We start from the raw sequence: 27,692 nt of genomic DNA on the forward strand, positions 1-27,692 counted from the left end.
ATTTTTCGGGGGGTGGTGCATCCAGGGCTGGTCTTCTCGATAAAGGGGCCCGGGTGCAAGAAACTATTTGGGCCCAAATGTTTTTCTAAAATAAAAAAATTTACAAACACGAACATATATTAATGCATGTTTATTTAAAGCGTGATTTTGTTCTTGCTAATACATTAATTACTTCAGAAAAATTACTAAAAATACTGCATTCTTGATAATGTTGGGGCCCCCTCAATCGCGGGGCCCCGGTGCGTAGCCTCCGCCGCACCCCCCCGATGGCCGGCCCTGGGTGCATCCGGATATGTCGGTCCCCGTCCCTCACCACCCGGCCGCCCCATTGTGGGTCTGGCCGAATCCACAATGGGCTTGCTATAAGAGGCCCTCTTAGTGCCCACGGGGTGGAAAGAATTACAAAAAAAAAAAAAAAAAAAAAAACTCCGCCCTGTGAACACTTAGGAAGCCATTATGGATTCGGCCAGGCTCACAATGGGGCGGTCGGTTGGTGAGGGACGGACCCGACATATCTGAATTGACCACCCCCCAAAAAATTCCTGAGGATTTTTCGACTCGTCCGGACTCGTGTCCCCCAGAGCGGTAAGCTGCCACCTTGACAGCTCGGCCATCCGGCCGTCTAAAATCTTATATTATCTTAAATTACTTTTTTTTTGTCTTTCCGCCCTGAAGACACCACTAGAATCTTCTAATCATACCTATCGTGGCGTGGATTCGATTGCGAGTTCCCAGAGCAGTTGGCTAATGCGTTAACTGCCCCGGTCATCTCGTCGTATTGAAATGCATATGTTACAATCTTTACTTGCATAAAATTGGGCATGTTGCATGGTTAAGTGGCTGTAATACAATTCAATGGATAAGCAAATCAATAGCATTTGTCCGTTTCGTTTGAAATAGAATGTGTCATTAGTTTGCTTATCCAGCTGTATTACCAGCCATCACCAGACCATTATCTACAACTATATTGATTCAATTTATTTGATTTTTGATTACGGCAAAGCGACACGTGGGTGATCTGCCTAGGAATGCATTCCGGTAGGTCTTTTAAGAGAACTAGTCTCAATTTAAGTGTTACTAGAGTACTCTAGGTGTTACTAACGTAAAGAAAACCCGGAAAACTCCGCATGGCCAGCCCGATAATAGAATGGGCTCCTTTATCCATTATTATTATCATTTTTTTTTTTTATTTATTATTTGAACAAATAAAATATGTAAATTTTTCTTTATTAATAAACAAAAGTCAAAGTTTGTATTTTCTGTTACTAAAAATAACATTAATTTTATAGAGACTGGAGCAAGGCCGTTGTAGCATCATTTTAAGCTCCTGGGCAAAACAATGCAATGGGCCTTGCCTACACAACCGGCAGGTGGTCGACAAATTAGTTTTCAATTTTAGTCTGTGCATAAATTAGTATGAGGTTTCCGAGTAACTGCCTAGCATGCCCACGCGTTAAGATGACACTGGACAGGAACCGGTTTTTTTTTTTTTTTAACTCTTTCCGTCCCGTGGGCACTAACAGGGCCTCATTTAACAAGCTCATTATGGGTTCGGCCAGATCCACAATGGGGCGGCCGTGCGGTGAAAGACGGGCCCGACACATCAGAACGGATCACCCCCTGAAAAACTCTGGGGATTTTTCGACCCAGTCTGGATTCGATCCCGGATCCCCCAGAGAGGTAGCCGCCACCTTGACAACTCAGCCATAAGGCCTCTAAACAAATATATTAAACAATAAGTTAAGTGACAATGCAACTGTTTAAATTAACAAATTATTATTAATTGAATTATTATCCATCTATTGAATTCCATTTAATTAAAATGTTTAAAAAAACACCTGATTTCGAAAAATACGATTTAAAAAAAAATTATATACCAAAGCGCCATCATTCGTCAAAGGTAAACTTTTAAATTTTAAAATTTTGGTTTCGTTACGAACGATAATTCGGAATCTATAATTTCAATTTACAACTCGAACGAAAAGATTTTATTTGTAAATTGAATAGAAACATGAGCAGTAAATTGGAAATCGAACCTTCTCATCTAACTTTTACCGGTGAGTGAGAATGAATAATGTTTAAATTATTAATAAATTAATAAAAGAAGCATCAACGGGTTATTAATTTACTTTCCATTATGAATAATGGGAAAAATAAAATCAGCGAAAAGATCTAACGCCACAGTTCTATCTCAGATGGCGCAGGTTGAAGGCTCGATAGTCAAATGGGGCGAAGCAGGCATTATTAAACCTGTACATTCCCCGACTTTAGCGTTTAGCGCCGAGAAAATTGAAATATTTAAGAGCAGATTGCATAATACCTGCATTAATGCCAGGGATGCTGAAGGGTTGCCCTCAGCCTGGAAGTATTTAATTAAAAGATTTGAGAGCTCTTAATTTAATGCCTTGATTTTGTTATCATTGCATATCTTGCATTTATTAGAATTTCATATAATTTATTATTATGTAATGGCTTAATATTTATTTATTTAACCTATACATATTTTTATATTTCTTTGTTATTTATTATTATTTTTTTTGTTATATGTATATTTATCCGTTATTTTATTTGTATTTAAATTTTTGTTCCATTTTGTTTGCATTCGAATATGTTTAGCCTGATGATGGCCAACAGGTTTGGCTGAAAACGTTTGCAACGTTATTTATTAAATTTTTTCTCAGCAACAAAAGGTGTTTTGTTTTTTTATAATTTACATTTTGCTGAGTGTGTTCATTGTAATATCATTGTAATAGGGTTAATTTACTTTCCATTATGAATAATGGAGAAAATTGATTCGAAGTTCGGACTGTTCGGAGTTCGAATGGCCTCTTGGAATGAATTACTAGGCACCACTGTAATGAAAAAATTTTAATTGGTGATAAGTTAATTTCGATATTAGAACAATTTTTAAAAATTTTTAATTGAATTTCAATTTTATATTTGTTTGAAGTTTAAAATGTTTTCAGGCATTATGTCACATGCTAGAGCCGCTATAGAACTTGAACCATATACATTTTGAGCTGAATTCACATTTTGCAATAGAGATCAGTGCTGCCATATTTAGTTCTTTCTAGTCTACAGCATTCATAGTTTCTACTTTGAGACTATAACCAAATAGCTTATACGGCAATAGTGGAAACCACTGTTGCCACGCCGATTAGCTTGCCATCGGTAGATTCCTTAGGCAATTTTCGGTAGATTTCGGTAATTTTCGGTAGATCGACTTTTTGTGGCAGAAAAAGGGTTGCACATAAACAATAACGCGGTTTTTTTGTAATTTATTCTATTATAAACTATAAAACAATAAAAAACAAAAAACTAACACAGAACACTTAAGTAAAAAAATAATAATTTACTAATGTGAATGTATGTCTCTTCAATCCGAATGAATAAATCCGGTAGACTTCCTTACAGCTATCAGGTTAGGTACTCCTTTATTGGAAATTACAAATGCATTTCGGGCCTATGTAGCGTTTATCTACACGCACGTTTTTTGTAAATTAACTAAGTTTTTTGTTATTTTTATTTTTAATATTTCTGTAGCATTACACTGAGGAGGGGCTTAAACGCTACATAGGCCCGAAATGCATTTGTAATTTCCAATAAAGAAGTATCTAACCTGATAGCTGTAAGGAAGTCTACCGGATTTATTCATTCGGATTAAAGAGACATACATTCACATTACGTATATACAGCTACCACATCTGACATTGAGAATAATTGACTAATTAAGTAGGTACATTTTGTCTTATTTTTCTAACAAAAAATTACTTTTTATTTTTCGGATATTAATAATAATTATTATTATTCGATATCTTCCGTTTCTGTGTTGTTTAACACTCTATTTGTTATTTTTGAAATTAAATTATCTTTCACAGGAAAATCGTAACAGTAATTTTTTCCAACTAATTGTTTAGTGAGAAGTAAGCCAGTGATTGTTTCAGAGCTCAGTTTATTTCTTTGTTTTGTTTTTAACAGATTTATTGACGAAAATATTCTTTCCAGCTGAAGAATGAGGCAGACACAAAATATTCTCAACAAAACGAGACAACACTGGAAAAACAAGAGTTTCATCGCCCAGAGTAATAGTTTTAATATTTCGCCAGAAAACTTGAACATCGGTGCTAAATGACTGTATTTCTTGATTATTTATTAATAGTCTCCATTCGGAATCTAAACTTTGAAGCTCGCGATCAGTTATGAGATTAGGAAATAACAAAGCAACATCTGTAATTGTATGTATAGTCCCACTTTTAACAATGGTTGGGTTCAAAAAACTAAATTTTTTTATAGAGTTGTTTTTAAGAGGAAATCTAACAGTAATTTGAGTGCAGCCTTCAATGTAAAAATCCAAACAACATAGTCGAAAAAATTTAATCTGTTCATCTGTAAGGTTCAGTTGCGTCATTGAAGCGACGAGTTTTTCTCCAAAATACATGTTTTCTATAGCTAAATAATTTCTTTAATGTATTGCAATAAAGTCTTTTACAATATATAAGAAATGAAGATACAAAGAAATGTTTTATTGATAATTTTTAGATACATTGAAAATAAAAATTTCTTTTTTGAATTATCGTCAATTTTTCGGTAGATTTGGTGCTTCAATCGGTAGATCGGTAGACCGGACCCAAAATCGGTAGACGTGGCAACAGTAGTGGCAACCCTCGTGCTTTATTATTTGACGTTTTGGGTCTATGATTCTCCCGAATATAAGTGTCGTTCACAGTTCTTATGTAGTTGGAAATGTAGGGTCTGATGAATTTTCTTAGAATTACATTACACAGTATATTTTGGTGTCCATCTTTACCACACATAAACAATGGATTTTTCTCCATCCAAGGAAGAATAATCTTACATAAATTATGCATCACAGCTGGTTGCTGAATTAAAAATGGTAAGCCTGCATGAATAGCCTTCTCCAGTTGCTGCAAAAACCCAATAAACTCTACTTTTGGATATAAGAGCCCGCCTAGATCATTTAAATTTATTATGCCCATGATAGGTGCAGGGGATTTCACTGATGCAAGTATGTCCAAACAGTCGGAACATTCAATTTTCTCTTCGGTGATACGTACTAAGTATCCAGCAATGTATGTCATTGTAGCAGATTGAATGTTTGGCTTTATAATATTGGAAGGTCTAATCTCTAGCTGTTTCAGTTGTGGCTCAATATGCTTAGTAACTTCCTTGATAGTATAGTTCTTATCCATGCATGCCTTTAAAAATAATAAATTATTATTATAATGATTACTTTATTAGGTATATTAAATTAAATTAAATTAGGTCTATTAAAGTAATTTATTAATCAAAATATAATACCTGATTTACAATAATGGACATGTCTTCATTAGGAGACATCCATTCCTCACAATCTAAGCTTTCTGCATTGCTTTCAAGGGATGCACTAATTAGTCCTGTTTTAAGAATTGTATGCAGTCCTTGCATTATGCTGCAGGCGTTTGTCTGGTCATTGAATCCAGACATGGACCGCAGTCCACTAAAAAGGTTCTCTATATCATCTGAATTGAATTTTCTGGTTAATATAAAATCAAAACCATTCTCCAACAAATACCTGATACACAGAACAGTGGATCTGGTTGTGAGACAAGCAGCTTCATAAGTTTGCTTACTGATAAATTGAACATTGGGACTGTCACAGCTATCTTTCCAGGACTGTAAATATCCCAAAAACTCACCATCCAACCAATTGAGCCTTTCATCATTAGCAGAAACAAACTGCATCACTGTTGCATTTCTGGAATGAATGTGGTGTTGAGTATTGCTGATATTGTGAATAGCAAACCATTTTTGCATCATTTCCAAATACTCAATTGTGCCCTCGGCCTCAACAAAGTTCAAGTTCCCAAACCTGTGTCCGTGCTTCTGTAAAAACTTCAGTGCAGCAATTACATTTTGGCTGCATATGTCCACTGCACGCTTAACCTTCATCTTATCAAAATTTGTTGGATAGACATGTTTAAAAGTTAAGCATCTTACTGGTTTAATAACATGATCTCTCTGTAGGTGAAACAAGTTTCGGAGAAATACACCACTAATATGTTTTCCATGATTCACCATTACCCTACTTGGAGAAAGAAGCAATGACCAGAAATTTTTTAATATATGACATGGATCATATGATAGGAATATTGAACGATTATTATCCATTGGATGTGGAATCTTTGGAATTGGAGGGTTAACAGCACTAAGTAATTCAAATAACTTAACATTTTTACTATGGCCATCAGCAACTATCCTGAGTACTTTTAGACCTGCTGTCTCCACTGAATGAATCACATCTAAAGTTAAAGTATAAAGTTCCTGACCTTTTAAATCATTGATAAAAAAATATGCAACAGGAATTCGAAAATTTTTTGATAATCCTGAAAACACAAAACACAGGAGACTATTTGCTGTGACATGTTCAAGTCCAAGTTGTTTTTCCAGGCCATTCATTTTTACTGTTCCCACTACTTCGTCTGCTTGCTTGTTATACTGTTGATTAGGTTTAATGGTCATTTCATCCAAAATAAGTGAACCTAATTTTTCCACTTGTGACAACTTTTTTGCCTCCTGAGTTAATCGTTGCTTAATTAGGGAACCCACACTAACCCCAGAAACAGAGCCTATATATCTTTTCAATGTTGATTTTGATGGTAATGATAAAAGTGGAGTTTTCCTAGCAAATGTATATGCCCTAGAAGACTTTTTGCTCCATAAGACACAGTATTTTACTGTGTTGTCACTCCAACGAGGCTTTTGTTTATTGTAAACAACCAGCTGTAAACAACCATCAATATTCTCTTTTTCAATCCTGGTTTATAATCTGATTCTAGAAAGTGCTTACTGCAGACAACTGACCAGTCACTTGGCTTCCAAAGTTTGGAACTGTTTTCATCTGTAAATTTTAAAAAGAGTTAGCTTATACAGTAAATCTATTAGTTATACCATCTATAAATAATTTGTATGCATAAATAGATAAATTGTACAAAAATTTAAAATGCAATTGCAATATAGCCTAATCTCATTGAAGTTAGGGGTTGTGCAAAAACCGTACTTGTCCTCATTAAGGGGGAGTATATGTATTTAATTTTATTTGTATTTTAAAAAGCTGAAATTAAATGCTTTTCAAATACACCCATGTAGTTTTCAGCAATGTCTTTCTACCGTTTTTGAAATATCCGAGAAATTTGATAAAAGGAAGTAATATATAAATTTTCGAGGGTTGAAATTTTCCATGTGCTTTTTTAGGGAGGTTTTATAAAAGCCACAAAAGATCATAATGAGAAGGGGAAGTAAGATTTGGGAAATATGGGGACACGTGGTTTTTGCACGAACCCTTAATACCCTTAAACAGCATATAATAAAATAATTGCAAAAGTGTAGCATCAATGGCAAGTAGCATAGATGTTATAAAATTATTCGTTTTTCCTACATTATTTAATTATGGAGTATTAAATAAATCTTACCTTTTCTACTGACAGCTTTTATCCATTTTAAACGTAAACTCTCTTCCGCTGGATATTCGTGAAAACTTGTTCCATCTTTTTTTGATTTATTTGATGTACAAAACGGCACAGAGCAATGAACCATTTTAAATCAAACTTTATAAAAATTTACCAATATCTTGATGTAAAATATTTTCAAAATTTTAATTTTTTAAATATATTATAACCACGTCTTTACAACAGAATTAGCATTGATCACTTGATCGAATAGTCCGGTCATCAACGCTCCTAGTGAGGACTATGTGCAAACCGCCTCAGGAATCGACACACGTGTTCAGAGCAAATGACTAGGCTGTTTCTTATTGTAGGCTGTGCTATTAGCATGACAACGCGAACTAGTGACATCTAGCGGTTCGAGGAGAACACTAACACCGCAGACTATGTAAAGTCTAACAAAGCTTGCAAAAATGCAACGAAATAAATATTTTATCATCTTTTTGTCTATATTTTATTATCTTAAAACAGAATTATAATTTTATTTAGTAGGAAACGTGGATGGATAGTGATTTAAAGGAAGGAATAATACCAATAAAACAAATCAAATGCAATAAGAGCAGATTTTTAAAATTAAAATGTGAGGTTTTAATTTAATTTTATTAAATTGAAACATTTTCTAAAATAAAACATATTTACATTAAATTAAAACACATTGAACACAAATATATCATGTATATCAAAATGCATTATGTGAACAGTTTGATCATACAGGTCATGTATAATACAGTTATTACATATGTGAAATCTTTAATTTAGCGTTTTTTGTTCTCAGAAAACTTTCAGGTGAATCATTATTTTTTGTCACATATGCTTTAATAAGGATTTTGAAATATTTATCTGCCAATAATTTAATACAGTTGTCACAAACATCTTTAATATTTGCATTCTTTAAGAAATAATTAATTAACTTAGTTTTAATTCCATATGAGCTCTGTAACAAAAATATATTAAAATTGTTTTGAAATATTGCTGGTAGTTCTGAAGATAAATTTTTTCCGTAAAATGGTCGAAACACACGACATAATTTCTATCTAAATATTCTGGCTCTTTCGTCTTTAAAACCTGCTCTTAATAACTGACTGGGTGCATCTGAAAATCAATTTAAACACATACGTTGAATGATAACAATATTATAAAGGCGGAATGTTGATATAAATGAAAACAATCGAATTGCTTATTAATTTACTTACACTTGTTTGTTTTTAGAGAATCTGTAAAACGATTCGCGATCACTTTGTATCTTATAATTAAAGCAGCCATACATAGCGCAAATAACCCCTCTTCCGGCCATTCTAATTACTGTGAGATATAAAAATGTTCAAAACTTTATATTAATACCCAAAAACGTACGCGGTACAAATGGAGTGAAGTGTTGTTATCTCTTCGAACCACCAGATGGCGAGCAGAAGCTTGTCGCCAGTTTTCAGCAGAAGTTTTCTATTGTACGACTATTGTTGTAATAAACTATTTGCTATAACTTGCTTTTATCTGATTTTACAATGCAAATAGAAATAAATGCGTAAAAATGTTTGAGTGTTAATTACCCTGCAAACAGAACGTTTACCTTTAAAATTTTGAAGATAGTCGGATTGATGATATTGTTCATTTTAAAGCCACCAAATCCTAAAGATGATACACAAAGGCTCCAAAGCTTTTGGATTTTAAATTATTTGAAGATTTAGGAATTATTGAAGGATGATCTTCTTGTGATTTCAGTTTTTATTAGTCTTGAAAATGCATTTTTGTAGTCCTGTATCATTTTTCCCTAAAAAAAATATCACCTTCCCTTTTGATACTAGAAAAAAAAATGTTCATTTTTCCAATTTCGGATGCTAAATTGCCTTTTTTCTATAATTAACTGTTTTATATTAGGATTTTTCTTGAAACTAAATTTTCTTGAAACTAAATTTTCTTGAAACTAAAATGAAAATAAACGTTGTCCTGTTAAAATAACCTAATCTCTTTCAAAAAGTTTCTTAAATGATTTCAAAAAAAGAAACTTTAAAATTTTACAGAGAAGAATAGCCAATATGAGATTCATTATAGTTGATTCTTAAAAATATACAATAACTTTCGATTTCTTTATTTGTCATTTTAAAAATCAAGAAATGATGCCAAGGTATAAATAGTGAATTTCCTAATTATTGAATATTTTAAATTCAGTTGCACGAAACCAGAATCAAGATGTTAATTTTTTATTTGATGGAAAAGAAGATGACATTAAATTAAAGAACAATGCATCTGAAACTGTGTGTTTTAAAATCAAGACAACAGCTCCAACAAAATATCAAGTTTCACCATCTTATGGAAACGTTGAATCTGGTGAAACAGTTTCAATTAGAGGTAAGTACTTAAAATCAGCTTTTTCGGATGTTTTGTTGATTATATTTTAGTTTAAAGTACTTTTTATATTCATTAATAAGCTATTCTAAAATAATTGTTTTCGGGGGGCCCTTTTGACAGCGCTGGCTGTTGGCGTGTTTTTTCTACGACTTAATGTTACGAACTACAATTTAACTGTTTGCCATTAATTGACTTTATTGAAGATGTCTTTTTCCACTGTGATACTTTCTTTTTTAATTTTGTTCTTGTTATTGGAGGAGTTGAACTTAACCCAGGCCCAATGTCTCGTACACCACCTTCTTTACCTCGCAATAAAGCTTCGACTTCTGCTGGTAAACGTCGTCGATCTCCAAGCGAACCAACATTGAAATAATCTCGACTGGACGACTATTTTGCATCGCAGGACATTCCTTCTCAACTATCTCAGAAGATTCTGTGTTTTCTCGAGGAACGTTTTGATACTATTCTATCGAAACTGGAAGAATTTTCATCGAAATTTAACTGGCTGTCTAATTTACATAAGGAATATGATGAACGTCTATCTCGCCTGGAAGGAAAAATTACCGAACTTTTGTCTTTTAAAACCCATGTATGGATAAATTTTCTCTTCAGAATTATTATATAGGTTCTGTATACAACGATTCGAAGAAAGATAATATTATCGTTTCCGGTTTGAGTGGTGATGACGAAGAAATAGTTAGTAATGCTAATCGTTTTATTGAATTATTTAAAAGACAAAGCGGGGAGTCTATTCCTTTTATTAATAGTTATCGGATATCGGGAACTCGGCTTATATTGTTTAAGCTCTATACTCAAGATGACAAAAGAGTTATTTTTAAAAATTTAAAGAAAATTCAGGCGTAGCCGTCCTACTCGCTCATTAGAATCTTTGATGATTTGTCATGTAGATCAAGATTAAGGCGTAGAAAAATGCGGAAGTTAAATCTTTGAATAATAAAGTATTTATAAAAGCCGATTGCCTGACGGTCGATGATGACAAATTCACCTTTAATTTGGAAACGAATGAATTACAGAAGATTGATACTTTTTTAGACAAATCCAGCCAAAAGGGTTAAGTGGAACAATTGCTAATGAGAGAAACAAAACTTTAGAAATGAGAATATTGTCTTGGAATTGTAAGGAACACTGGACTTGACAATGAATAACCAAGAGTTTATACACTCAGGGCCGGATTTACATAAGGGCATTTGGGGCCTGTGCCCAGGGCCCCTACAAAACTAAAAAAAAATTATGTTTAAACATAATTTTTTTTCTATTACCGCAATAGCATAGTGTGGCCTAATCATGAGGGCAACAGGCAGAGAAAACCAAACCCGGGAAAAAACCTATGAAACATCGGAAAATTTCGGGAAAAAATTTCACATAGGTATTTTTCAGTTAAATTAAAATAATTAGTTTTACACAATAAAATATATGTATGTTTACAATAACCTTATTTTTAAATGAAAATTACAACTTCCTAGTTCAAATCTAATTGAAAGTACAGTATTTTGTGTAAATTTTCTAAATCATCAAATTTGCCTACTCTTAAAGGGGGGACCCCCACCGAATTTGTGCCCAGGGCCCCTGGATTGGTAAATCCGGCCCTGTATACACTTATTGCAAAATTATGATTTAGTTGCTTTTACTGAGACTTGGTTAACTAACTCTTTTAAACTGGTTCTTTCTTTGTTGAACCCAGATTTGTTTTTATATGAACAACTTGCTAGGAAACAAACTGGTCCCGATCGTCCATTTGGCGGTCTCATTCTTGCAGTTTCCCAAAAATTAGGTTCTTCGGAAATGTTGTTTAACTCCGACAATCTAATAGTGATTAGATTTAATTATAGGAGAAATTTCTGTTCATTTAGTGAAAGATTGGTAATTGTTCTTGTTTATTTGAGAATAGATCTTTATGATGTACTGTTAAAAAATGGAAGACTTGATGAATTTCTCTGAGGATGGTATAGTTATTTTGGGAGACATGAATGCTAGAGTAGACGAGGAACTAGATAATTTTTATTCTGGGAGTAATATTAATGTTTTAAATTCCCGAAGATCTAATGATTTAATATTGAACGAAAGAGGAAAAAGTCTTTTACGGTTGATTAGGTCGCACGGATTGTATATTTTAAATGGTCGATGTGCCTCAGACATCCGGCTAAATTTACTTTTCTTTCGACAGTCGGTCTATCTGTTATAGATCTAATAACAGTAAACGTAAATTTACTAGACAGACTATTGGATTTTAGAGTTCTCGATATTTTCAATTCTGATCATTTTTCAATTTCACTATCATTTGAATTTATGACGTATAGTGTATTGACTCTGAAAGTTCCAAAAATTCGCTACATATGGATGACTATTTGTCTTTGATCAGCTAGCTATATACCTCGGTTAAAGAGACCTTTCTGCTGGATGCGGAGTTACTAAGATGAACTATTAAAGACTTTGTTGACTTCGGCTTTACGATGTGGAATGGTTAAGGAAAATATTTCTTTATTATCATTTGAGAAACAATGGTTCGATCCTCAGTGTCCACGTTTAAAGAAAACAAAGAACCGAATACTACGAATGTTTCGAAGAAACAAGACTAGAAATCTATTGCGCGAATACTGTAAATTAAATAAAAGATATAAGACGCTATGCAAGGCGAAGAAAACGTTATTTTTGGCTAAAATAAACTCATTATTATTGAAGACAAAAATACTAGAGATTTTTGGTCACTAGTTAATAAATTTCGAATTGAGGAACCGTGTGAAAATGCTATATCTCCCTCGGATTGGTTGAATTATTTGCAAGAGTATTTCGCAAGACCAAATACAGTAATTTATACTGATTTAAGTCTTGGTAATAATGTTCCACTTTTGGATGACTTTATCACTTTGAGTGAATTGGAAACTGTAATCAGAAAAATTAAAATCATCTAAGGCCCCAGGTCTTGATAATATAAGAAACGAAATGATAAAATACCTTTCTACAGAAATACTAGTATCAGTATATGTTTAACTCCTTTTGGTCTAGTTGCTCTTTTTCTTTATCTAGGAAACAAATTGCTTTAGAAATTATTTATAAGAGGAAAAGTAGGCAGACGCCAACTAATTATAGACCAATTGCTTTAATTGGTGTATTTAGAAAGGTTTTTTCAACTATTATGAAATCGTCTCCAGAATTGGATGAATGAGTTTAATATGACAAGTCTAATATAACAAATCTCCTTGGAGAGGTTAAACACTTCTCCAAGGAGATTTGTTAAAAATAGAGGCGTTGAATACAGTTTGTTTATTTTGACTGATCTTATTCAAATATCACTTTAGAGGAAACAAAAGAAACTGTATAGGCCTACTGCTTTTATTTATTTCAAGAAAGCTTTCGATACAGTCGATCATGATTGGTTATGGTATTAGCTAGGAGAATTGGTCTTTCTGCGTTGTTTGTCAACTTATTTAAGAATGTGTTTTCTAATACTAAATATCTTATAGAAACTTTTTCATTTTGTACTGATTATGTTGAGTCCAATAGAAGGCTACCACAAGGAGAACCACTGAGTCCTATCCTTTTTATTCTGTTTTTGAACGATCTTCCTAGCCTTCTGAAAAGTCAAAGATCTATGATAGCATTGTCTTCTCATGTTGAAATTGACTGTCTTCTTTATGCTGATGATAATCTTCTCTTGGCTAATTCAGCTTCTTCGCTTAGGAAAAGACTTAATCTTACTTGGAGATATTGTGAAGATAATCGATTGACAATTAATTTGGAAAAGACAAAGCTTATGATTTTTCGTAGAGGTGGAAAACTTAAAAAAAAAACAGATAATTTCAGTTTAGAAAATCATAAACTGGAAATTGTGTCTAATTTTAAATATCTAGGTATTTATTTTTTTCACATGGCACATTCTCCTATCATTTAAGCAAAGGATTACTTGCTGCAAAATCCAAAATCTCTAATCTCATCAAGTTACTTATTAAAATTAAAGCATCTTCATTAAATAATTATTTTAAACTAGCGGATGAGCCCGGCGTTACTCGGACAAAAAGTAACCATAGCCAAGATTAAGATTATTTACATTATAGCCGATTTTACTCGTTTTTACCGAGTGCAAGAATTAGGTTACCCCTCTTCCCAAACGTATTAGAGAATTTTTAGATGGATCTAAAAATATGTTTCATTTTCCGCAAAAATCCGCATCTAAAATACTGTAGTACAGTAGAAGCCGAGTTCTTTAGGATAATCCTTAAGCCTCTCCCTCTCCCCCGCGGGGGGATTTCCAAAAATCTCTACTTAGTGTACATTCTCGTGACGTATCCTAACTGCGTACCAAATTTTAATTTTCCACTTCTAACCGTTTGGGCTTTGCGCTTATTAATATTATTATTAGGCTATTAGCCCATCTCGATTATAAGATTATATCCCGGGCCGTCCAAGCCCATATATATCGCATCTGGTCGAATACGCTACGTTCTTACGAGAAGGCGTCACGCCAGTCGTAGCGGTTACACTGGTTAATTTCCACACGCGCACACTCTGGCATCCAATCGGTTACGGCGTAAAACTCATTCGTAAAACGAATCTCTTGCTTACGTAAAGAACGAGTTTCCATACCTTTACAGTCATTAGCTTCGGACGTAAAGTCGACGTCTGAAAATTCGATGTTTGTTTCTAAATAAAAACGTTTCCCGTTGGTTTTCGTAAGCACTAATAAAGTTTATTTTTGTAACGATATATAAAATCGAAACATTCTTTTCGGATTCTCGAATAAGAAACGAACAAAATGGAAATATACATAAAACTAATCACCTATAAAGAAAAAATCTTACGACGGCTGAAATATTAACCCAGATGTAGAGACCGGCTTCCCACCGATTTAACGCGTGGCATTTATACTGGATTATATTCAGTCACTGTATCACTTTGACTACTCACACTTCACTGTTTGTTTTTATTCACTCACTGCACTACTTTGGAATTTTCACTTCTTTTTCGGTTCTTCCCTTCGTCACTGATAAGAAACTGACGTTCGAACCCACGACGGATCTTGCTTTATATATCCCCACCAATGGGTAGTCCCACCCATACAAAAAAGGCTTCGAATGGTCCACAATGTTCCAGAACATTCCACAACATTCGAGTGTTGTGGAATGTTCCACAGTGATCTGGGATGTTCTCGGATGTTCCCGAACGTTCCAGAACATCCCAGAACATTCTAGAATGTTGTGGAATGCTCTCGAATGTTCTGGACTGTTCTAGAAATTTCTAGAGGGCGAAACTTCCAGCCCTTATATCTTCAACAGCACGCCCTTCAGGTAAAAACGGGAACCTTCTTCATGGATGGGGAATAGAGGGCTACCACACCATATAACTCCCTTGATCGTACCGGGACTCGTTTTTGAGTTTTAGCGGCACGCACATTGTACACTTACTTTTATAATATATATTGATTATTTGATTCCTTGATTGGATCAAGTATGTTTTATGCTTTTCCGGTTTCGGGCAGTCTTTTAGTAGACAAATTTGAACCAATACAGTTATTCTACTTTAAGCAGGTTTTCCATATTAATAGATCTGTTTCAGAATCTGCAGTGAGAATGGAATTGGGAAGATCTTCCCTTGCTATTGGATTGTCGAAAAAATTGTTTAGATTTTGGAGAAAACTTATTGGCCTACCGGAAGTTGACTATCGAAAATTAATATACAAAACACTTTCAAAAATAAATGTTAATTCATTTTTGAAGCCATGGCCTGCTATTGCTGAAGGATTACTAAATAATATTGGATTGTCCTCTAGTTTTATGTATTTAAGTGAAAGTTTGTTCTTTCTGGACTGTGATCAACGACTAAGAGACTTATATTGGTTAAAAGATGTTCATTATTCGAGTGAAAGAGGTTGGAACAGTGAAATTTTTCTTAATGGAATGCGGAGTCCAGCGCCTTATTTATTGTCTAATTTGAGTTATAAAATAAAGTCATCTGCTGCACAATTTCGATTAAATAGGTTTACGATAAACCTAAATGGCAAAATAATTAATGTCTTAGGTGACTCTGAATGTTCTTTTTGTGGAACAACAGTGATAGATATGAGAAAACACCTTCTTGATTCTTGCAACATTCTTTTGGATGTTCGAGTTGCTACACTACCATCTGATTTTTGTTACCAAATTTTATTCGGTGATAGTTTTGCCATACTAACTTTGTATAAATTATATAGGCTAATTTCTTTGTTCATGTATCAAACTTAAAATAACAATGTTCTTTAATCACTTGTAATAACACCAGTTATATCAAATAATAAAGACTGATTGATTGATAATTGTTTTCAGTTAAAGTCTTATCAAATACGTACAACCCGCTAGAATACATCAAACATAAATTCTTAGTACAGACCATGCCTGCGCCTCTAAGTGGAATTGATCATGAAAAAATGGTATTCTTTCTATATATTTTTTCCTCAATTTTAATTATTTTACCTGAATAAATTTAATAAACATTTTATTTTATATATACAGTGGAGTGAAGCGGATCCAGCAATCATACGTGAAAAAAAATTGTTATGTGTCTTTCGTGAAGTATCTAACTCGGTAAGGTGTCTGAATTGAATTTGTCTAAATTTCTTATATTTTCTAAGTAACTTTTTATATACATTTTTAGAGTTCATCAACCGTTACTCCAGAAGAAAGTTCAAATGTGCTGTCGGTTTATACGTGTAATACTACAGTTAGTTTTTTTTTTACTATTTTTTAATATTAAAATATTGAAATATAATTCCTGACTTATTTTTTACTTTTAGGAAGCCGATATAAATTACTTCAAAAATTTAAGAGTTGAGATGGCAAAGCTGACAGACGGAATGAAAGATTTACAAATGACTAATGAGGAATTGAAGGTGATGTAGTTGATCTGACGTCACGGCTTATTGTCGTAAGCTGTAATATTTAGGAGGCTCTTTCCTTCCATACCAAATAATAGTAAATTTAAAATATTAGGACTATATCCCCACGTTGAATGGGATCATGTCAGCTTATATACAAATCCTACTCTATCGGACTTTTTAAAAGTGGTTTTAGAATTTTCTGAATGAGATATTTCGGCTGTGGCTTTCTACAAGTCGTTAAGATACTGAAATATATTCGATTCATTGATTAACTGAAACAGATAAAAATATAGACAAATAGAACCTTCTACTTCAATTCTGTTCCGAACCCTCAGCTTATAACGGGTACCTCTGGTCGTTTCCATCTCTTTATTTATATTGTTTGACTGAGCCATAATATGTTGGAAAAATAAAATTTTAGATTTATGATTTTTCCAACTAACGATATTGAATATTACATCGATACAAACGACTATAACATCGTACATATATATAAGCTTGTGTTTAAGTAATAAAATTATATCTTTTGATACAGAATGAAGTTTCATTTTTAAAAGCACGAAGAATTTCTGGCGATAGACATGAAAATCCAGTAAGTACTTAAATTTATATCATTTGTAGTCATGCTTATAAGAAAATTTTTCGTTGCTTTTTCGGATTCAGTTAGTATGAATGCATGTAAATTTAAACAAAAGTATAACTCATAAATTCTTATTTGCAGATATTTGCAATTGAATCTCTATACGTGAATAAGAACAGTTTCCAAGAGCTTGGAGATATAGCATCCGCTACAGAAAATTCTATTATGGAAGATTCAATAGAACAGGAAAGCCAGTTAACCTATTATTTACGTTGTACACTGGGCATCTGTTCTTTATGTGTATTGAACTTTCTACTCGGAATTATGTTTGAAAGATTCTCTAATATTCTTTAAAATGTTTATGCCCGAATATTATTGTACAGCTTCATTACTCGAAAGCAATAATAATATGGTATTAACAATTGTAATATAAATTCCAGATTTTTCAGCCAAAGATATACTTCAATTAAATTTGCGTAATATTAAAAATATTTCTTTTTTTTCTTATTCCTCTGCTCAACACATTCGTACGAATCCACTGAACCTATTCCAAATACTTTTACAGAAGAGGAAATACGACCAAATAAGTACAATGAACATTTTCACATTATTTCTTGATTATATTTGCACAATCAGTAAAATCTGCATGTTTCAAGTTATACAGAATATCATTGCGATAATTATAATTGAATTATATAAATATCTCTTGAAAATATTCAAATTTCTGATTTTTTTTCTGTGACTTCTTTATCCTGAAAATAGGAATTTAGTGCTAAAAACACTAAAGTGTACTACTGCAGTGTTTCTCAAACTTTTTGGACCGCGATCCCCCTTCTGCTCTTAAAAATTTCAAAGGATCCCCGAAGAATAAGTATGTGTCGAAAAACATTCCGGAGGGAGGGGGTTAGGCTAGTATTTAAATATTTTTATTATTTTTATTATTTATACGTGCAATTTATTTAAGTAAAAATTATTTTATATATTTTTTATTTCTATTATTTCTAAACATGAATCCATAGTAAATTTATAAAATATTTGAAAAAATTGATCTGGCATCAATTTTTCAGCGATCCCCCAAATATTTTTCACGACCCCCTTGGGGGTCGCGACCCCCACTTTGAGAATCACTGTACTACTGTATACAATAGACCTCCTATAACACGGATTCGTATTACACGGCGAAAAAATTGCGATCGTGTTCGTATAACACCCTAAAAGAGACTCGTATAACACGGTAAAACGTCATCGCCGACTCGTGTCGCGACTGGATTGGTCGAATCTGGATCAATAGCGGATATTGTACAAACCCTTGAGTTTAAACGAACACTGGACCTACTAAAAACATTTATTATCCAACGGCCATAAAAATTATATTTATTGATGATGCTGATGAATTTATTGAAAAATTATATTTATTGATTGATGATGATTCGCAAATTTTTCTGCGAAAAATTCGCTGATCAGGAAACGCGTCCGCCGTTCGGTGAACCGCTCGCGATGAAAACAAGCTTAAGCAATGGCGTCGTCGAACGATGCACACTCGGTAAGTAATCCTATAACTTTTTGTTTATAGCATAGTTTATATGGATTATTCCCAAAAAATTATACGTGATTTGGAAATGTTGAGTCAAATTAGTCTAGAATCGATTAATTTTATGGAAGAAAACCTTTCAAACAGCCGTAGCCCCTAAACTGCAAACTGCGGGCTGTGATTGGCTCATGTGTTTAAGTGACTCGTACAACACGGATTCATATAACACGGAACCAGTGGTGTAGCGTGGGTGTCAGCCGCCCGGGGCAGAGGAAAATTTTGCCGCTCCCTTATTCAGGTATTTTTACAAGATAGTATTATTTATTGTAAAATTTTGCCGCCCCCTATAAGTGCCGCCCCCACTACGCTACGCCACTGCACGGAACGTATCTACAGTGTTATATATTGTATTTAAAAAGCGTTTACTCTTCAATTAAACAGATTTTCCTTAAATATTTAATTAATGAGTATTACTTAGAATTAAGAAATGAATATTAGCATTTGACATACTGTACAGGTACATCCATTAAAATTACATAAGTATAATGATAGTATGACACACTTATATGATGAAAATAGGATACTGCTAATCTGGATTTTACGAGTCCCGATATAACATTTGAAGAAATTCCCTCGCTGAAAGATATCTGTCGGAGCGAAAATATAGTAATGACTGTTACATTATTAGGCGTCCAATGACGCCTAAAAATGTAGCACTACAATTCGAAAAAACTGTAGACCTATAAATTCCCACTGTCATTCGTTCATTGTCTGTCCTGCTTTCCTTAAGAAAGCACGGAGGTGCGTTTCGGCGAATTTACTCAATAATTTAAAAGGACCGTTTACGGAACGACGAGCGAAAATTCGCGAAACTTTTCAAAAATATAAAAATTTATCTTGTGGCTGCCAACGACGAACCTTGGACCTTCCGCGTGTTAGGTGGATGTGATGACCGCTACACCACAAGCACTTACTCCAGCTAATGATCAAATATGATCAATAACGCACCTCTAGATATGTCCACCGTTCCGACCCGAAAGCATTTCGTCCCGTCGGTTGCGTCGTTAAGCCGCAATTCACGATCCGACACCAGCGTCGTAACTAGTCTTTTATGCGCCCGGTGCGAGCTTCTGTAACTACGCCCCAAAACTACAATATAAAACTTGGTCCAGGTCATTTCTACGCCCCCCAGGGTCTGCGCCCTGTGCCTGGGCACCGCTGGCACCACCCTAGTTACGGCACTGCCCGACACACGCCAAACTTTCAAGCTCATCGCGTTTCGAAATTAAATTTAAACTTAATAATCATTCTTACGAATAGAGACGAAGCCGAAATTACTCGTACATTCCTTTGACAATTGCGTCTGATGCACGAAACTCCGAGCTTTCGTATGGAAAATACTCGTAATAACAAAAAGTTTGTTCACGACTAAACGATTTCTTCTCCCGTAATAATAAATTCGATTTTCTCTTTAACTTCTTACAAAGCGTTCACACAACTTTTATTATTCACATTGCGCAAATCAACATATACACTGTATAAAATGCAAAATGAATGTAGAATTTTGTTTTAACCACGTAACTTTGGGCCAGGAATCCTTGATGTGTGTTCCGCGAAATCTTCAGGGAGTAGGAGGTTACTTTCTTCGTTTGGGTACCCGCAAGTGAAACGCAAACTTATTTTTTTTTTTTACTGAGTGAACCTGTGGATGAGGCATCACTGTGTTTGCAGATTGTGCAACAGAAATAAATCATTGAACAAATGTTCTCTTTGCTATAAATTCGACAATTGCGAATTTAATCGAACAAATTATTCCATGCCAGGGATTTCGCCCACTAGCATGAAAAATTACAAAATTCTCAATTTTTAACATTGATTTCGTGACGATTGTTCGATTGTCGGTGCGCTGTTTTTGCTTTCTATTTCCAAATGCGAGTCTGACCTTTGTCGAAAGCGAAACGCACAAAACACACGGAGGCTACGCGACAGATTTATCACGAGTCGGCTTATGGCAAGCGTCTTTCGATATCGTTTTACGTTCGCAAACAAGAATGTTGGTAATTGTTATCGTGGTTGAAAAGCCATCGTCCCCAGTGGTGCAATTGGTAAGTACTTGTGAGCTATGCTGGGGTTGTGAGTTCGAGCTTCACCTTGGAAACGTGACAAATTCTTTTTTAAATTGCCTTTCGCTATCAGTCGGTTAGTTGGACTGGGCGCCCGGCTTTTGGCTTATACATTTTGTTCTGTTCGGCCTTCATCATAGCGAGCAATCGTCGATTCGGTGTCTGGTGCAATTCTTACCAATTCGAGCGACTTTACTCTATACGAACTTCTGCTTTGGACCGGAAGTCACGTTATTTCAATGAAAAAATTTTCTCCTGAACGGGAATTAGATGACCGACATGACATCATTAAACAGGAAAGGGCACGACACTACTAAACTTAGGTGCATTGTGACGAAGTCACAATAAATAATTGTTCGTATTAAATTTAGAATTTTATATTTCAAAGATTTTTACGAAGATTTTTATTCACAAAATCCTATACACGCGTTCAGAAATTAATTGAATTTTTTTTGTGTACTTTGTAATTTTTTAAGATGATTTAATTTTTTAATATAAAGAGTTTTATTGTTTACAAATGTAAAATAGGACAATTAAGTTTTCATGTACGACGTAGAACATCTATCGTATTCGTAGGACACGTGCCAACCCTAAATAAAATCGTATTGCAAAGAGCAAATCTAAGAGTTTTCATGGATCGAACGTGATAGGCTAATGAGTAAGACTAATGTCAGATGAGCGTGAAAACGCACGAACGCTATTTTTTCGATTCGCGACGTGAAAATTCACCGACAGAAAGGCGGTAGTCAGACGAGCGCCATTTTTCACGGAGGTAATCAGTTATATTTCAGACGCGTATATATCAACACGGATCTTATAGATTGCGATGCGCTGTTTGTTTCTTTTTTTTTTTTAAATTATGTACAGAAGTATTTAAAAACAAACAAAAACAAAAAAACATAGGCAATATGGGATACGTCCTTTTGATCGTAACCGGCTTTCTTTTTTCTTATTTCTGTTTTTTTAAAGTTCAAATAAAGTTTCTCTCAATTCTGACCACTCAGTAATTCGTATGATCGACTTTACTATGTCCATTGTTTTAGAATACGCGGGTACCATACACCAGTGGCGTGCCGTGACATTTGATGATAGGAAGCTATTTTTCTGTAAGAAGCCGACTTCCAGGGGCAATCAGTTAATTGCGCGTCAGTGATGGTCTAGGGTCCATTTGTACGTGTGTGGTGACGGAAAAGACAAAGACGACAAGTATCTGACAAAAACCGTTTATTTTAACATAAAATAAACATACACTGTGTACAAAATAGTTTGCTTTAGGACAATCAGCTGTTCCGACATACTGGGCATCGATGTGATTCTTTGATCGTCGATCGAAGGTGGTCCCGGGACAGTGGCGTTGACAAGTCTGTAAGGCACGGGAAGACTTCATCTGTTGGCGTCGGGAACACGGTATAAGTCCGAAGTGGCACGGGTTACAGGTTGGCACAATAGACGAGAAACTGTTTTTTTTTTTTTTTTTTTTTTTTTTGCGCGTTGACACGGCATTTTGGTTATTCGGAACGTAAATCGAGTGCGAGTCGGGAGCACGAACAGTGGGAACGGCCGCCATATTCGCTGCCATAAGTAACATTAACCGAAATGGCGATCGCGCGATGGTCGCGTCGCTCTCTCCGCTCTCTTATCGCGTGTTTAACCCTACTGGAGATGACCGTAGTCCGACGTCATGGTTTGCAGACTTTACCGCAAGATGGCAGTACTAGCAACTATGGTGCCGTCTTCATGAGAGCATTAAAAAAGTATGATAACTTTTTTATTTTCATCTCCGGTCCAAAAATAGGGTACCGTTGAACTCGTCTCGGTCCCCTCGAGCTCAAATATATAATCAAAGTCCTGAAATTCCATAGGTGGTAATCTATAGTACACCCTCATTGGGTCTGCCAACGATGGGCGGAAAGAGTTACAAAAAAAAAAAAAAAAAAAGGGTCTGCCAACGAACAACGGATTTTTTTTTCCGACGTTGCTCACTTAGTGTCCTGAACCACCAATGGCTCCACACTCCCCTTGTGCATTCTCTTTCAATTCCTCCATATTAGTACTGATTTTGTCAAACGTTTCTTCTAGACCTTTCAAGTACTGTACATCAACTTGAGATCACCATCTGTTTCTCCAACCAACTCCACTCACATACCTGGAAAAACAACTACAGGCCGCGTTTCTTTATGCAGCGCTCGAGAAGCGCTTTACAGCGAACACTCTTTAACTCGTTTCTAAATGCAGTGCTGCAATGTAGCGAACCGTTTCTAAACGTTTGCTGCAAGAGGTCGCTGCAGCAAAGATAAAGCAACTTTTACGTCCGCGGCCTTCTACACGGAGCGAAACAGCCAACGTAGCTAACGCCTAAGGGTGCGACTATGCAGACGCTAGCGAGCGAGAATATGTGGCGAGAAGAGGCGAGACGCGATAAATATCAAAACCTGTCAGATATGTGCGAGAACCAGAAATTCGCTCTTGCCAGCGTTATTTCTCGCTTCTCGCTTGTGCATGGTTTTCCTTCGCGAAAACTAAATCGCTCGCAATCTCTCGCTCGCTCTAAATTCGCGTCTGCATAGTCGCACCCTAACTTTACCGCTAGAGGGCGGCAAGCGAGCAAGCAAGTTAGTCTTCGTGTGGTGGATTTCAACGTGGTTTTATTCTTGTTTACAGTTTGAGAATATTGTTCTTAATTATAGAAGTATTATATCTAAAATTCATTGTTTTATTTCAAAATGTTTTTTTTTAATAAAGCAAATTGCATTTTTTTCTCTGTACACTCGTAAATTGAAATTATTTACATGAAATGTACCAGTACATTTTTAAGCTTAAAACATTAAATTACGCCAAGGTTAATTTCGATTTTCATTTATAAATGATTCATTTTGTCGATATTATAATGACTGTCAGAACTTGAACACTAGCCATTCGCTAATGATCGAAAATTCTCTCATTTTTAATCGAATTGGTCGTTTAAATTGCAAATAACTAAATGAAAGAACATAATTTTGTTTTGATATATCTATAAAAATATACGTTAATATTACTTAGATTAATGTAACATTTTTACCTCAATTTAAACAATTTCAGACAAAATATTACTTTTAAGTGTCCTTGAATTGTTAGACTCATCTCAACGTGTTTTGTGATTTGCACGTGTGCTAAAGGAATTCTCCATATAGGTCAGTTATTTGGAGATACAGTACACTATTCTTACCCTTCGTACTCATTACTGATCGGGAATTACACGTTTAAAAATAATATAAGGAATATACAATAGCGTAAATTTATTAAATATGTACGGAAATTTAAAATATAATTATATTCATTATATATTTCGTGTATCGATATTAGTTAAGTCATTTAATTTTATAGTTTCATCTTCAGTCGTCTTATCGCGTATTCACCACGTATGTTCTGATAAGAACACGTGTTTAATTATCATGCATACGAAGCGATCCATAGACGGAACCGGAAACACAGTTGATCACGTGTTATCCGGAAAATTCGGGAAACTTCTAGAAGCTTCTCAACTTAGCTTTATCACCGTTGTATTATACAACTTCCTTTAATGTAGTGCACGGCGAATGCTGCCGTAACTTTACTAATTCGAGAAAATTTATTTAATCTTAATAAAATTATTACTTATAAATACGTTAAAGTAAAAAATGATTCTTAAGTTTGTCAAAAAACTTGCAAATTCGCTACGATCAGCGACAGGAACTATTTTCGCGTAGTGATACCCGTCGTTAATAAAAAGCAAAACCGGCGTTGCAGTATTCAAATTGGTTGAGTAACTCGCCGAGTTAAGTCGTGTCGATAAAGGTAAGTTTTCCATAAAGAATATTCTGGAATCTTCAATTGCCTTAAGAAGTAAAGGGTATAGTAACGAGTTTGTGTGTGGTTTTCAGATGCCTGCCGAAGTTAATATGATGGAAGAAGACGTTGAAACCTTCGCTTTTCAGGCGGAGATCGCTCAGTTGATGAGTTTAATCATTAACACCTTCTATTCGAACAAAGAAATCTTCCTTCGAGAATTGATCTCAAATGCTTCTGATGTACGTAATCCTACAAACATTTATGAATATTTAAGTGAATTTTATTTTATCTAAATGGCATTTCTTTTCTATTTATAGGCGTTGGATAAGATCAGATATGAAAGTCTTACAGATCCTTCACGTTTGGAAAGTGGAAAAGATCTTTACATCAAAATTGTTCCAAATAAGGACGAGCGTAGCCTTACTATTATTGATACTGGTATTGGAATGACAAAAGCAGATTTGATCAACAATCTGGGTACAATTGCCAAATCTGGCACTAAAGCTTTCATGGAAGCATTACAAGTAAGAACTAAATGATTTGGAAATTCCTTTTGAAGTCTTTATTTGGAGGTTCTTTAATTTTAATTCTTGTTTTTATTTTCCACAGGCTGGTGCTGATATATCTATGATTGGTCAGTTTGGTGTTGGTTTTTATTCTGCCTACCTTGTTGCTGATAAAGTAACTGTAACCACACGCCATAATGATGACGAACAGTATACGTGGGAGTCTTCTGCTGGTGGATCGTTCACTGTTAGATCAGATCATGGTGAGTTGTTTTTGGTAAATTCCTCTTATTATTTAGTTCCCAATACTTCAATGCTAAAATGGATGTTTTTAATGTTCCATACAGGTGAACCACTTGGTCGTGGAACAAAGATTGTTTTGCATCTGAAAGAAGATCAGACTGAGTATCTGGAAGAGAAGAGAATTAAAGAAGTGGTTAAGAAGCACAGCCAGTTCATTGGTTATCCAATTAAGTTACTTGTCCAAAAAGAGAGAGAGAAAGAAGTATCAGATGATGAAGAGGAAAAAGCTGAAACTGAAGAACCTGAAGAAGAGAAGGAAGAACCAAAGATTGAAGATGTAGGAGAAGATGAGGCAGAGGATAAAGACAAAGATAAGAAGAAAAAGAAGAAAATTAAGGTTTGTAAAAACTTAAAGCTTTTTAGACACTTCCACATAAAACACCAATTATCTGCAGCTTGGCTTTAACAAACTTTCTCCTTTAGGAAAAATATACTGAGGATGAAGAATTGAATAAAACTAAACCAATATGGATGAGAAACCCAGATGATATTAGCAAGGAAGAGTATGGTGAATTCTACAAAAGTCTGACTAATGATTGGGAGGACCACTTAGCTGTTAAACACTTCTCTGTAGAAGGACAATTAGAATTCAGAGCATTGTTGTTTGTGCCAAAGAGAGCTCCATTTGATCTGTTTGAAAACAGAAAGCAAAAGAATAACATTAAATTATATGTTAGGAGAGTTTTCATTATGGACAATTGTGAAGATCTGATGCCAGAATACTTGAATTTTATGAAAGGAGTAGTTGATTCAGAAGATCTGCCACTGAACATTTCCAGAGAAATGTTACAACAGAACAAAATCTTGAAGGTTATCAGAAAGAATCTTGTGAAGAAGTGTTTAGAAGTTTTTGATGAAATTGCAGAAGACAAAGAAATGTACAAGAAATTTTATGAACAGTTCAGCAAAAATTTGAAGGTATGTTACAGTAAGGGTGGTTTTTTTTTTAAAATTGTATGAAGAATTTGAGAGAATTTTTTTTTATTTCAGCTTGGAATTCATGAAGATTCCCAAAACAGGAAGAAACTGGCTGAATACTTAAGATATTATACCTCTGCTTCTGGTGATGAAATGTGTTCCCTAAAAGACTATGTATCACGAATGAAAGAGAATCAAAAACACATATACTTTATCACAGGAGAATCTAAAGAACATGTAGCTAATTCTGCATTTGTAGAAAGGGTTAGGAAACGTGGTTTTGAAGTTGTATACATGATTGAACCTATTGATGAATACTGTGTCCAACAACTAAAAGAATATGATGGAAAACAACTTACCTCAGTAACCAAAGAAGGATTAGAATTACCAGAGGATGAAGAAGAAAAAAAGAAAAGGGAGGAAGATAAAGCCAAATATGAGAATTTGTGCAAAGTCATAAAGGATATTCTGGATAAGAAAGTTGAAAAGGTAAATTTGTTTTTCCTCAATTTTTTTAAGAATTCTAAATGTACTGTTTTTACTTAACCTTTTTTTTTCCATTTAGGTTGTTGTTTCAAACAGGCTAGTCACATCTCCATGCTGCATTGTCACAAGTCAGTTTGGTTGGACTGCAAATATGGAGAGGATTATGAAGGCTCAGGCTCTACGTGACACCAGCACTATGGGATACATGTCAGCTAAGAAACACCTAGAAATAAATCCCGATCATCCAATTGTCGATACTTTAAGACAAAAGGCCGATGCTGATAAAAATGACAAATCTGTTAAGGTAACTTTTTATTTCTGATATCTTTCCTGTCGTCACTTTAAAGATTGCACTATACTAAAACGATGGGTTTTTTTGTCAGGATCTGGTTATGTTACTTTTCGAAACTTCAATGTTGTGTTCGGGTTTCACTCTCGAAGATCCCCAGACTCACGCATCACGCATCTTCCGTATGATTAAGTTAGGACTGGGAATCGACGAAGAAGAAATCGGCGGCGCAGGTGACGCGGCAGTAGAAGAAATGCCACCATTAGAAGGTGACGAAGAAGATGCGTCTCGAATGGAAGAAGTTGATTAAACTAATGTTCATGTTTATAAACTCATTTGCTCATTCCATTTACTGTAGTATATTTATTACTATTGTATTTAATTCGTGTTCGTTTTTTACAAATAAAAATTTAAAATATTTGTGTAGTAGTGT

General features: G+C 34.5%; 2 protein-coding genes across 2 annotated transcripts; both read left to right on the forward strand.

Annotated features, from left to right (window-relative positions):
- The first annotated feature begins 1,959 nt into the window (after nt 1–1,959).
- LOC136969744 (vesicle-associated membrane protein-associated protein B-like) lies at nt 1,960–16,737 on the forward strand. Its single transcript, XM_067264022.1, has 6 exons — nt 1,960–2,057; nt 9,669–9,848; nt 16,166–16,269; nt 16,352–16,423; nt 16,494–16,559; nt 16,633–16,737. Exons 1-6 carry the CDS (start codon nt 2,012–2,014, stop codon nt 16,735–16,737), a joined length of 573 nt encoding a protein of 190 aa, XP_067120123.1. The 5' UTR covers nt 1,960–2,011.
- Nucleotides 16,738–24,617: 7,880 nt separating this feature from the next.
- Nucleotides 24,618–27,679, forward strand: LOC136969575 (heat shock protein 83-like). Its single transcript, XM_067263795.1, has 9 exons — nt 24,618–24,763; nt 24,850–24,996; nt 25,075–25,281; nt 25,367–25,526; nt 25,611–25,903; nt 25,990–26,484; nt 26,557–26,973; nt 27,050–27,274; nt 27,354–27,679. Exons 2-9 carry the CDS (start codon nt 24,850–24,852, stop codon nt 27,567–27,569), a joined length of 2,160 nt encoding a protein of 719 aa, XP_067119896.1. The 5' UTR covers nt 24,618–24,763; the 3' UTR covers nt 27,570–27,679.
- The last annotated feature ends 13 nt before the right edge of the window (nt 27,680–27,692 follow it).

The sequence above is a fragment of the Centruroides vittatus genome, unplaced genomic scaffold (genome assembly GCF_030686945.1).
Source record: "Centruroides vittatus isolate TY-2023 unplaced genomic scaffold, ASM3068694v2 contig_18, whole genome shotgun sequence".
NCBI lineage: Eukaryota > Metazoa > Arthropoda > Arachnida > Scorpiones > Buthidae > Centruroides > Centruroides vittatus.

Coding starts and splice junctions, on each gene's coding strand:
- LOC136969744 (XM_067264022.1), top strand. CDS start 2,012: ATGAGCAGTAAATTGGAAATCGAACCTTCTCATCTAACTTTTACCG. Junction 16,270..16,351: donor GAATTGATCATGAAAAAATG/GTATTCTTTCTA, acceptor TTATATATACAG/TGGAGTGAAGCGGATCCAGC. Junction 16,424..16,493: donor TTCGTGAAGTATCTAACTCG/GTAAGGTGTCTG, acceptor ATACATTTTTAG/AGTTCATCAACCGTTACTCC.
- LOC136969575 (XM_067263795.1), top strand. CDS start 24,850: ATGCCTGCCGAAGTTAATATGATGGAAGAAGACGTTGAAACCTTCGCT. Junction 25,904..25,989: donor AGAAAAAGAAGAAAATTAAG/GTTTGTAAAAAC, acceptor TTTCTCCTTTAG/GAAAAATATACTGAGGATGA. Junction 27,275..27,353: donor AAAATGACAAATCTGTTAAG/GTAACTTTTTAT, acceptor TTTTTTTGTCAG/GATCTGGTTATGTTACTTTT.